This window comes from Rhyacophila brunnea, unplaced genomic scaffold, assembly GCF_057557595.1.
Source record: "Rhyacophila brunnea isolate RB1 unplaced genomic scaffold, BYU_Rbru_1.0 scaffold_24, whole genome shotgun sequence".
NCBI classification, from domain to species: domain Eukaryota; kingdom Metazoa; phylum Arthropoda; class Insecta; order Trichoptera; family Rhyacophilidae; genus Rhyacophila; species Rhyacophila brunnea.
The window spans coordinates 15169785-15181141 of NW_028232904.1; the positions used below are offsets into that span (position 1 = coordinate 15169785).

General features: G+C 31.5%; 1 protein-coding gene across 46 annotated transcripts in view; it reads left to right on the forward strand.

The window, feature by feature from the left end:
* The window catches only part of LOC147069105 (alaserpin-like), a 169768-nt gene extending 160502 nt beyond the window's left edge, over positions 1-9266 (forward strand). For 44 of the 46 annotated variants that reach the window (XM_085951308.1, XM_085951312.1, XM_085951302.1 and 41 more), the window contains exon 10: positions 8943-9266. Coding sequence is in view for 8 of the 46 variants with exons in the window: in XM_085951315.1 (XP_085807441.1) it covers positions 8943-8946 (4 nt within the window). In the remaining 38 variants the exon portion in view is untranslated. Of the gene's footprint in view, positions 1-862; positions 995-8942 lie in introns of all 46 variants that reach the window. The other 2 variants (XM_085951326.1, XM_085951350.1) reach the window with 1 other exon arrangement.
* The last annotated feature ends 2091 nt before the right edge of the window (positions 9267-11357 follow it).

The window sequence follows — 11357 nt, forward strand, 5'->3', positions numbered from 1 at the left end:
TAGACCCCACCAATGCTTACGTTTTGCTCGCCACTGCATGATCTAGAAGTCCACGATCGAAGGCTTTTATCGAGAATAAATTTGTATTATAAACTAATCGAGATTCTATGCAGTTCGAGAATTTTAATGTTGTATAAATAAACTACATTAAAATGTATACATTTAATTAACTTAATGTAACTAACTGTTACTAACTTTAGCCATGGGTGACGATTGTAATATTGTTAAATAATTATACCAAATTCATATTATATTAAACTTTACCCTTAACTAGACTAAATAAAAAAAGATATAAAGCTAAATGTAAATGCGGGGTTAGATCGTGTTTCAAATCAAAACAAATTTATTTTACATATAATGAACATAACAAATTATAAATTTAAAGCGTTCACGACATGGCATAACATAAGTGTTAACAATTTTTGAAATAAAAATACAGAGAAATGTGAGTTAATAATACAATAAGTAATAAAATAAGAAAATAAAATAACAAAAATAAAAGTAGATGGAAGAACACAGAGTGAACTTTGATAGACCATATCTTAAAAACTTATAAAACAACGTCCACCTAAATTTACTCTCACGTAAGTGGAATATATCAATATCCGAAGCGAATTCATTAAACATGGTTATTGCCCTCCCAATTGGCATGCTAATGGCCTAATGTTTTATTACTAATGTTTTACCATTCCCCTACCACCTGTCGCCATAAAAAAATAATTAAAATGGATATTTTTCGAAATGGACCATTTTTCTGTGTGCGCAGCTCGTTAGTTGTCAGGGATTTTTTTAAGTTTATGCATAGGTCGGTACAGTATATATTGTAGTTATCTGAATTGATAGGAATCCTGATTTATTACAGCTTTGGCAGTGGTGACTAAATCGGCTCGTCAACACTTCCCATCACTGTTTAACATCGATCATCCCTTCTACTATGTGTTGAAGACAAACAACGATAACTCCTCTGTGTTCATCGGATCGTACCGTGGTTGAGGTTCGATTTGACACTCTATTAATTTTTACACCCCCACCAATGTTTACGTTTCGCTCACCTCTACATTAGACTTACATGATCTTGAAGCCGCGATCGAAGGTTTTGATCGAGAATTCTCAAGAAATTATGAATAATTTTTAATCTCATGTGTCGAGAATTTATTTTTATTATACACTAATCGAGATTCTTGATAGTTCGAGAATTTTAAAGTTGTATAAATAAGCTAAGTACATTAAATTTATACTTACAATGAATAAACTGACTATAATTAACTTCACCCGCGGGGTGATGGTTTTAATTATACTAAATAAAAAAGTTATGATTTATCTTCTATAATCTTTTATGTTCGAATTACACGAGCCAATGACATTAATATAGACGAAGCATCTGGAAAAAAAATGACACTCACTTTTTTGTCGGATCTGCTGAATGGTATAATCTGTTCTAACGCCATTACAATAAAGGTGATATTGCTATAAATTCCCGATGCTATTTGTCGGGTCTGCCCACTGATTCGGTTCGAACGGATTCGCTCAAATGAACATTGACACTGGAAACACTGTTCTAACACCATTACAATAAAGGTGATATTGCTATAAATTCCCGATGCGTGATATCGCATAATGGAAATTGCGTGACGTCTACCTATACATGTGCGAATGTCGCTATGCGCGAATTTACTTGCTAGCTACTGTATTTAGTGCGTTGTCCATTAATAATGTTATTGACACGAGCAGACTCTCCCGGATTGTCACGTTTAAATGGGAATTTCACGTAAAGATTCAGGTACCAATACGATCGTCTCGACGAGTGTTTTGATTAATTCATAACACGATAACATATTGAGATTACTTCGAGAAGAAAATAAATATATTTTTATTGTAGGACGCCAAGCCATACGATCAACTTTACTGTTAGTATATGAGTGATAGAAGTTAACTCAGTAGATACGCCCGTAACCTACGTTCGTAGAGAACACACACAAGAAGTTACTAATAATAATTGAGGTTTTAAGCTTACTATTTGTTTTAAATAATAAAGTCCATTGATTTTAAAAATCGGCCAGCTGAGATGATAACTTCATATTTACTAGAAAAGAAAATACATATAAGTACTTTGGCCGCCTTCGTTCAATCATAATATGGACAGGGCGGGTATGGCTATAAGTAAAAAGTAATTTACCATTTAGCTCATTAGCAGAGTATAGAAGCGTCCACAAAATGGAGGTTATATAATTCGACTCTGGAAAGGAAAAAGGACGTAATCCACACAAATCAAAATTTATAGGAAGCACAAAAACGTTTTTGTTATGGTTTTCGGTCAAAGTTACAATACAAAATAGACATAACCTTGAAGTGCATGATAATTAATAATCTTGTTTTTATATCCCTAATCTGGTATTAATTATTGAGTGAATTTAATAAAAACACCAACAAAAATGATGATTAAGTCGTTTTTGCCACGTCAATTCCTTCTTTTTTTTTTTAAATTGCTAGCTAAATTTAGTTAATAAATTGGCATTTGCAGCTTACATCCTTTGGACACAACGCGTATTTAGTCGTGTAGGTACAATGTTATTATGTAATAAAACCTATTTTGAAAAAAATTATGTTTACGCCTTTTTTACTTTCTAGAGTCGAATTGTAAGTATATATTTTATATTATTACAAAGAATGGTTATCAATTATTCTTCTACCACATTTTTTCCCAATGTGATTGAACCCGTAACCCACGACTTCATAGACGTCCGCTTTACCTTGGCTACTCTGGGATAAAAATATTGAAAGTAAAGTTAAAAATATTATTAATATTGGCTTGGTAGTTATATCTACTAAACGGTAATATTATGTTCTTATTTCAAATAATGTCATCGCATACTCTTCAAGTTTGTATTTGGACCAGTAATGAGTAGATAATATTGTATTTATTTACTTATAAATAGTTTACCGCTTTTGTTTCGTATTATTGTCTGTTAAAGTTATAAGCACCAGGGTGAGGGAGGTTTAGCCACGAGGGTGTGGACTGTCACATTCTACCTATTACGGCATTCGGAACGCATGTCTAAGCCAAGTGAAGCTCTTCTTAGCATCTTATATCATCGAACTCGAACTGGCAATGTTCCACATCTTAAGCGTTCCGCAATGTACCGCATGTACTTGAAAAAGTAAACATGTCAATGAATATACTATTATTATTATGAATATAATAATAAACATAACATAAAAAGGATGCATGTTGAATTTTTATGACAAATAACATTTCGTTTGGTTCGCGTCATTTGCACCCGCGACCCGCAATCCACGCATCGCCTAGTCAAGATTTTTTTAGACCATGCCTCAGCTGAGGTATAGCCTTAAGGGACAATGAGAGGTATTTTTTGAAAGGTACTATTGAGGCATCCAAATGTGCTCCATCCAGAGCCGAATAGATAAGACCCTCTGCTGTGGATTCTACAGGAAACTACACTTTCAAATCGTACAGCATCAGGGCTTGGCATGGCCATGCATCTATGTCTTTAATTCTGAGAGCAACCTCGTTTTTTGTAGAATATACCCATTCATATACAAGTGCCGGTGTGAGAGGTTACGACCTTGTGTTAGAATCACGTGAAACCCTCGTGTTAACGATTTATTCACATTGCAGGACTAGATCTAGACGATAAAATCTTATCGGTGCCAGTAAAAAAGGAATTTAACGTAACCCATCCATTCTTGTTCGCGCTGATGATGAACTCTGACGACAATTCTGTTTTCTTTGGGTCATTGCGTGACCCAAGAAATTAATAAGGTCTGCACATAATCTTACTAAAAAACCAGAATCTACTAATAAATTAATAAATATCGCTCCCGTAATGATCCCTGTAGCTCCTTTCGCTCTTCTAGATTAAAATTTGTTGGCCACCACGTACTTACACCGAACTTGACGAGATCTTGGCAATCTAGCTCATTTTAGAGCGGTCGCTTATTATCTCCCAGGCAGTCCATAGCGGGCCTTGGCAAAGTCAACACGCACACTCACAAGTTAAACAAATACCGTACAATTGAAAAACATAAAGTCTCATCGTTAAAATAACCAACCGGTAGCGAAATAGCATTGACATGATAGTAATATATCTATCGATAAAATTGAACAGTGACTAAATACCTACGATATCTTACCGATAATACTAAGTATTCACGTTACCCAAAGTTTCCCTATTATTACCATTAAATTATTGTACAACCCTCTTCTAGATACCTATTACATAATTTATCAATCCTGACATTGTTTCTAAGACGTTATTTTTAATTATTTCATTCATCATTACTAAAGGTATAGGTATTAAGGTACCATAATCAGGAAACATATCTTGGCCTACATATCCCCAAGCGAGCTCTAAGCCAGTACATATCGCTAACGTTAAGGGCAGTATGATGTTGTACAGTAATGTTTCCCAAATGGTATTCTGCGGAACCCCTGTGTATTTCTAGCGATTTTTGTATTTTTAAATAAATCCAATTAAATTATCGAGTTATCCGCACTCGGTATCATATTAAGAAGCGCTGATCGCGAACCCCTTTTGTCGTAGCCAAGTAAAATGCGACCCTTCATTTTTATTAGTCAGGAAACACTAAAAATAATTACAAAATAACATTCAACACATGAATTATCATTTAATTATATCAATAATCATATCACATCAAATTGCATCGCACTGCCACATATTTTTGTAACCCATTTAAATATATATATTGCAGAAATTCAGGGGCTACTCGATAGACTGGTACCAAGGCGATACAGATTTAACATTCGTCATCCATTCTTCTTCTCACTGAAGATGAACTCTGACAATAGTTATGTTTTCTCGGGTTCATTGCGTAACCCAAGAAAGTAATAAGGTCCATACACCATTTCACTAAGTTAATAATTTATTTGAAACGCAAAAAAATTGTACTAGCATGTGTTATATTAAATGCCAGCGCTTTTTTTTTGTGATACCTGCCTATACGCAACATTTAAAAAAAATGAAAGATTCCACAAATTAAATCTATATGTAGTAAAATAAAATATAGTTATGGTGGTACCTACTGATTTACAGCTGAAGCTATGGGGAAAAGCTTGCCAATATTAACGGAAGAGTTTTCCGTTGATCGTCCATTCTATTTTATGTTAACAACGGAGATTGGTAACAAACACACAACGTTTTTAAACGGTGCCTACAAAAATATACGATAATAAAGGTATATTGTAACGAGTAGTTGTCATGACAATGTTTAATTTAAGTGAATGTTACAGTAGTGTTACAGTAGTTATCTCTCCCATTCTATTATGTCATTGACGCGTATTTGTAACAAACACACAACATTCATGAACGGTGGCCACAAAATTTAAAAACATTAGCAGTAATTTACAGGGTTTAAGTCAATATTTGGTGATGTTACATTATTTCGCTCATTTTATTTTGTGTCAAAAACACATTGTTTTAACAATCATTTTAAACGGTGTCTATAACAATATAAAATTATATTACAAATGTATTGTAATTATTTGTATTAATCTATTACAAGGTTTAAGTGAATGTTACAGTAATGTTACGTTAACTGTATTTTACAATGTTTTGAATGAGTATTTCGATTCTGATCATAATATCAAAATAATTCAAGTATTTTTGATGTTAATATGAAATTATTGATGGAAATTGTTAGTAATTTCATATGCACGGTAGAATTATAAATGCTTATTCTATTATTATAATTGCGCCACTCATTTTAATATAAAATACCCATCACTAATACAATTAATAGACAATTAAATTATATACTATAACTTAGTTAGTTAGAAAAACTATAAAAAATATCTGCTAGAGCTGAAATACGGCAACACGTGCATATTCTGGAAAATACAGATATGTTATCCATTACTTTTCATCCAAAAAGATGGTTGAAAAACGGTATCATGCTTTTGACAATTAGATACAAGAAAAAGATAGCATGTTTGTGTTCTTCAGAAGTATGTACATGTTATGTATCCAGTGGTTAAAGTGTATAATAATTTAGTTTTATCTTCAATGTCATCGGTTTTCATCCATTGAATTGTCGTTAAGCACCTGTGCAGTCGGGCCATAGTAATTGTGAAGAAAAAATACATTTTACTATGTGATAGACGGTTGTGTACATACAAATCAGTATTTTAAAACTTAGGTGTTGATGAATTTTTAGGTTTCACCATTGAAGACAGATTTGCTGAATTTTTTACCGAGGAATTCTATTTCAATGTGAACCGGCCATTTTATTTTTTCCTACGACTGACGAAAAACAATGGACTGGTCACATTTTCGGGATCGTATAGACAGCCTCGACAATAATTATAGTGTAATTATTATTTATTCCAAAGGTATCACATGTTACAGATATTGCATCATTTAAATACTAGTTTTCAATCAATTACCTTTAACGAGGGTTCTAAGTACCTACCTATAAGGTTAGCGGACAAAATAATGTACAAATATAACTTAACGCTTCACCTATTGTCATGTACTTTTTATCGTGGTACGGTTAACGCGATCTTAGGAATAAGCCTGCAAGATTTAGATATATATATATAACAGCGGTGAGCAGAATAATTAACACCTATTGGTTACGGCAACGCTATTTTTGTACATTTTTTTATACACCATCTACAGAAGGTGTACCTACCAAAATTATTTTTGTAAATAAGATCTGACTTTTGATTAGATGATTAAATTTGATGGAAAGTCAAAAAAAATAGTCACTGCGTACTTTATAAAATAAATATATTTCAACATTTTTAAAAGTTTATGTAGGGCTATTAAATTATGAATTAAAATATTGTTTTTATCCATATATAAATAATAAAATAAATTATAAATACACATATCCGATAGTAATAGACTATTATAGAGCATCGTGTTATATGAAAATAGTTTAATCACAATTGTGTAACAACGCTGTAACATATTATTATCAATCATATTAATTTGTAACATTTATAAAACTTAAATATAATTAGGTTATATTTTCAAATGTAGATATTGACCGATACTTTTTAATTACAGGATCAATAATTATCTTAAATGGATTCGATTTACCAGATGAGTTTACGTTTACGTTTAAAGCGGATCGCCCGTTTTTTTAATCTATCTTAACAAAAGATAAACTGAACCAACCCATATTCCTTGGAAAATGTGTCATAAGTTAAATGGAATTGACGTTGTACATAATGTTTATTTTTTGTTACAGTATTTGTACAGTTTAAAAAATGCATATTATTTGTACATTATTAAACATTTTTGTTAATGTTCATTTCAAACTGCCCTCAACATTTACTTCCCAGTCAGTCCCGGGGTGTCAAAATATATAATGTCATCAGTGACCTAAATACCATAATTCTACGGTGATTTCTTTCATAAATATTTGAATGTTTTCACTGCTATCTTTTTATATTCGTTGTATTGTGACTTGTTTTTAACCGCATATGAATTGTTCAAGTGTCCCCAAATACATATTTTACCCTCGATCGTCATTTGCATTACAATTGTCTGTTCAAAATTCTTATCCACGACATATTAACAAAAACATGAGAAAACATATTATTAAAATGTTTGATAGTAACATTATATGGACGAACAAAAAGGATGCGTCACCGGTAATAGTTTAATAAATAAAAAAAATGCCTATCTATCTACGTTTTACTACATCTGTATAAATAATCACAGACTAATCTTATTATATACAGGTATCGAAAATGTATCAACTTTTCATTCAAAGTTATTATAAAAAGGTTACACGACAACAAATTTAAAGTATGTAACTTACGTGGTTATATTCATGTACAAATATAATAATTATTCACGTATATTATAATATACATTATGTTATGTTCTACAATACTAAAATCTTACTTATATAATTTATTCTTTAAATATTTACTTCTTTTTAAGAAATACCTTTCCTCTAAATTTAATGTGCTATTTAAAATGCTTTTATTTTATTGCTTTATTATATTGGATTTTTAGAATGCTTTTTAAATTATTATAATGCTTACGCTTCCACTTTTAATAACTATTTGCATGTATCTAAATAATAACACTATTACTTTATTAACTTTGATAAAAAAATGCTTCGGGTAAGGTTTTGGCTACTAATAAACACTAATTTATTTAAGTTTTTTTTTTCAAATAAATTTTCTAACGTAAGCATTTTTTTGAATAAATTAAATTACTTTTTAAAACAATGACTTTATTTAAAATTTCTCTGTAACATCAATTTGTTTTTGCTGATAATATTTTATTCTTAATTATTATTTGACTTTACATAAATTAACTAAATTCGTCAGCAGAATGCAGAACTATTCTAACATACATTTGAATTTTTTTACGAGAGAGTTCATTGAAACGACTTATTGAAATTATTTATTATTTTTATGGATAAATGTACGCATCGTATTTTAGTAGGATTATTGATGAAAAAAATGATGCATACACCTATCTATATAAATAATACATAACTGAAGTAGGCTGTTTGCAAAAAACTCTGCTGTAAAATATTTCAAATGTGAGTTAGAATAGTTTTGCATTCAGCTGATGTATTATCAAAATTAACTTAAATTTCAACTTTTAACTTTCAAATCGTAGTTATATATAGAATTTTATGATTATTAAATAAAAACACATGATATAATGCCATTAGCATTTATTACTATTTGTAACACTATTTAAACGTTTTAGAACATTTTGTGTAACAAATTTGTTAAACAAGTTTATATTTTCAGTTTATTACAATAATTTTAATTCTAATATATTATTATCTTTCACGTACTCACAATGTGAGACATATTATCTTAAACGATAAATAATATTGTTTGTGAATAATGACATCTGTGTTTTTATTTTATAATCTATTTTGAAAAACTTGTATTCATGAATACTAATGATTTTTTTTGTTTTTAGGTGAATTTCTTCGCTACCCTAGATATAGTTTACTTTTTTCGTCAATTTTGTTTTGCACAAAAGATGTCATTGTACAAACAATATACGTTTTTATAGCACTTAGTATAAGTCTTAAATTGGACCAAAAGAGAATGGATTTGTCACTTCCTAAAAGTTATAATACTATATTCCACAGATGTCCGTTTAATAATTGTTTTTTTGATTCGTATAAATATCAGAGTTTATATTCTTGTTACAGTCCAGAAAAACCCATGGATATAAGCATCCTTTGGGCATTGTTGTTAACATTTTTTGTAATTAAATAATAATTTTTCACTAACATAACCATGTTTTTTATTTTGTTAAATTGTTTCTATGTAAAAATCCTAAATCTTTTCCTGTAATCCCCAAAAAATACACAAAGACTGAATGAATACACACAAGTTTTAAGAAAATAGCATTGAATATCAGTATAACAGTTAGAAAAGCCGATTGGGTTTGATTTGAATACACATCTTCAGTTTATTTACTTCAGTTTAATCGACCAACCGAATCAGTGTTTTGTTTTTACTGTACTTATTTTTTTTTTATTAATTGCATTCGGTTGGTTAATGGGACAAGCACTAAGACCAATTCTGATCACCTGGAAAGGAGAAAATGTAGCGAAGTCTTGTTTTTAGATTAATTTAAATAAGTTATGGAACGGCGGGATCAACTTCATATAAACACGTTTTATCTGACCATGTCCGATCCTAATGATCATATAGGCCTGATCATGGAGGTTTGTATTAACAGATTTTTGTTTTTTACGAGAAATGTTTGTCAGCCACTTGCTCAACCTAGTAGGTCCACACTACTCATACAGAAATTGAAAAACAATATGTGTACTTGCCAGACCCAGGATTCGAACCTGGGACCCACGACGCTATAGGCCGACGTTTAAGCCGCGTGGCCATCGTGGGGGGGGGGGGTTATTAGAAGGTAATAATATAATATAGTAGATTATGTTTTAGACAATAACTTGTTAACAGTCTGATTTGATAGAGTGATTGAATGCAGTCGATGCGTCCTAGTTTAAGGTTGAGTTAAAATTGAATTGAAAAGCTATTTTGATACTGTATAAAACAAACATAATTAATATTATTAGCAATGGCATTCTCAGACATTTAGTTTGATAAGAAAAGTGGATACCTATAAAACAATATCCGTTAGACTGAAGTTTGAAACAATGAGCGATAAAGGTGGATTGCATTCCAGTTGTGTAGATTGATGTGATGAAATGATAAAGTTCTGCGGAAGTACGTGGCAACGCAACGCACAGGACTGTGATAAGTGGAATCAGCTTGGAGAGGCCTTCATTCAGCAGTAGATAGATTCAGGTTGATGATGAGATTGATAAGAACAACAGTGCGATAAAGCAAATCTTTATCAAATGCATTTCTCCAGACATTCATTATGTTGCTTATTTATACTTGATAAGAATTCAATTTTTATTTTCAATTTATTTATTTTTAACATATTGTGGACATTACAAATTATAAGTTTAAGACGTTCACAACATGACATTTAGAAACAAAGAAATATAAAACAGTAAGTATTACATAAAGAAAAGAAAAGAAAAAAAAGAGATAGATAGTATGTTATTAAACAGTAGAAATATGTACATACAAAAATATTAATTAGATAGGTACAAGGAAGTACACCGGATGAGTTAAGCAGACCCTATTTTAATAATTTATAAAACAACGTCCACCTATACTCATCCTCACGTAGGTGGAATATATCAACACCCGAAGCAATTTCGTTGAACATAGTTATCGCCCTCCCAATTGGCATTACCAGTGGCAGGTTGGTTCTGCACCTTGGGAGAATAAACAACTGATGCTCTCTATTTCTAAGATAGTTATCAGGGACACACAGGTCAACACTGCCCAGAATGGCAGAGTTCTCATTTATACCTCGTATAAGTCGAAAAAAATACGTAGCTAAATAAAGATTTCTTCTAAATTGCAAACTGCAGTAAGCATGCCTAAGAGAAAGTCAGTTGGATAAAGCCACGTATAGTATCCGTACAACCTCAAATAAAGGAATCTCAAGAATTTCTTCTGAACCCTCTCCACCATAAGGCCATACTTCAACTGATGCGGTGCGGTGAAGAATACAAAGATAGGCTCAAAAGTGCGAAGCTATAACAATAAGCATACTATGTAAGCACAGAAAATATGATGTAGTCTGTCTTCTATAAACTGGCGTGCGGTTTCCCCCCACTTCAGCATTCAACACTGCATTCCCTCTTGTTCCCTCCCATTGAAAACTTGCAACAGTCGAACGCGATGGCACAATGCTCTCCGTCCGCGAACGCCAGCTTATAGAATACAGACTCTAGATAAAGCAACGTCAAGCGAGAGAGAACGATACAATTGGCTTTATGTAAGA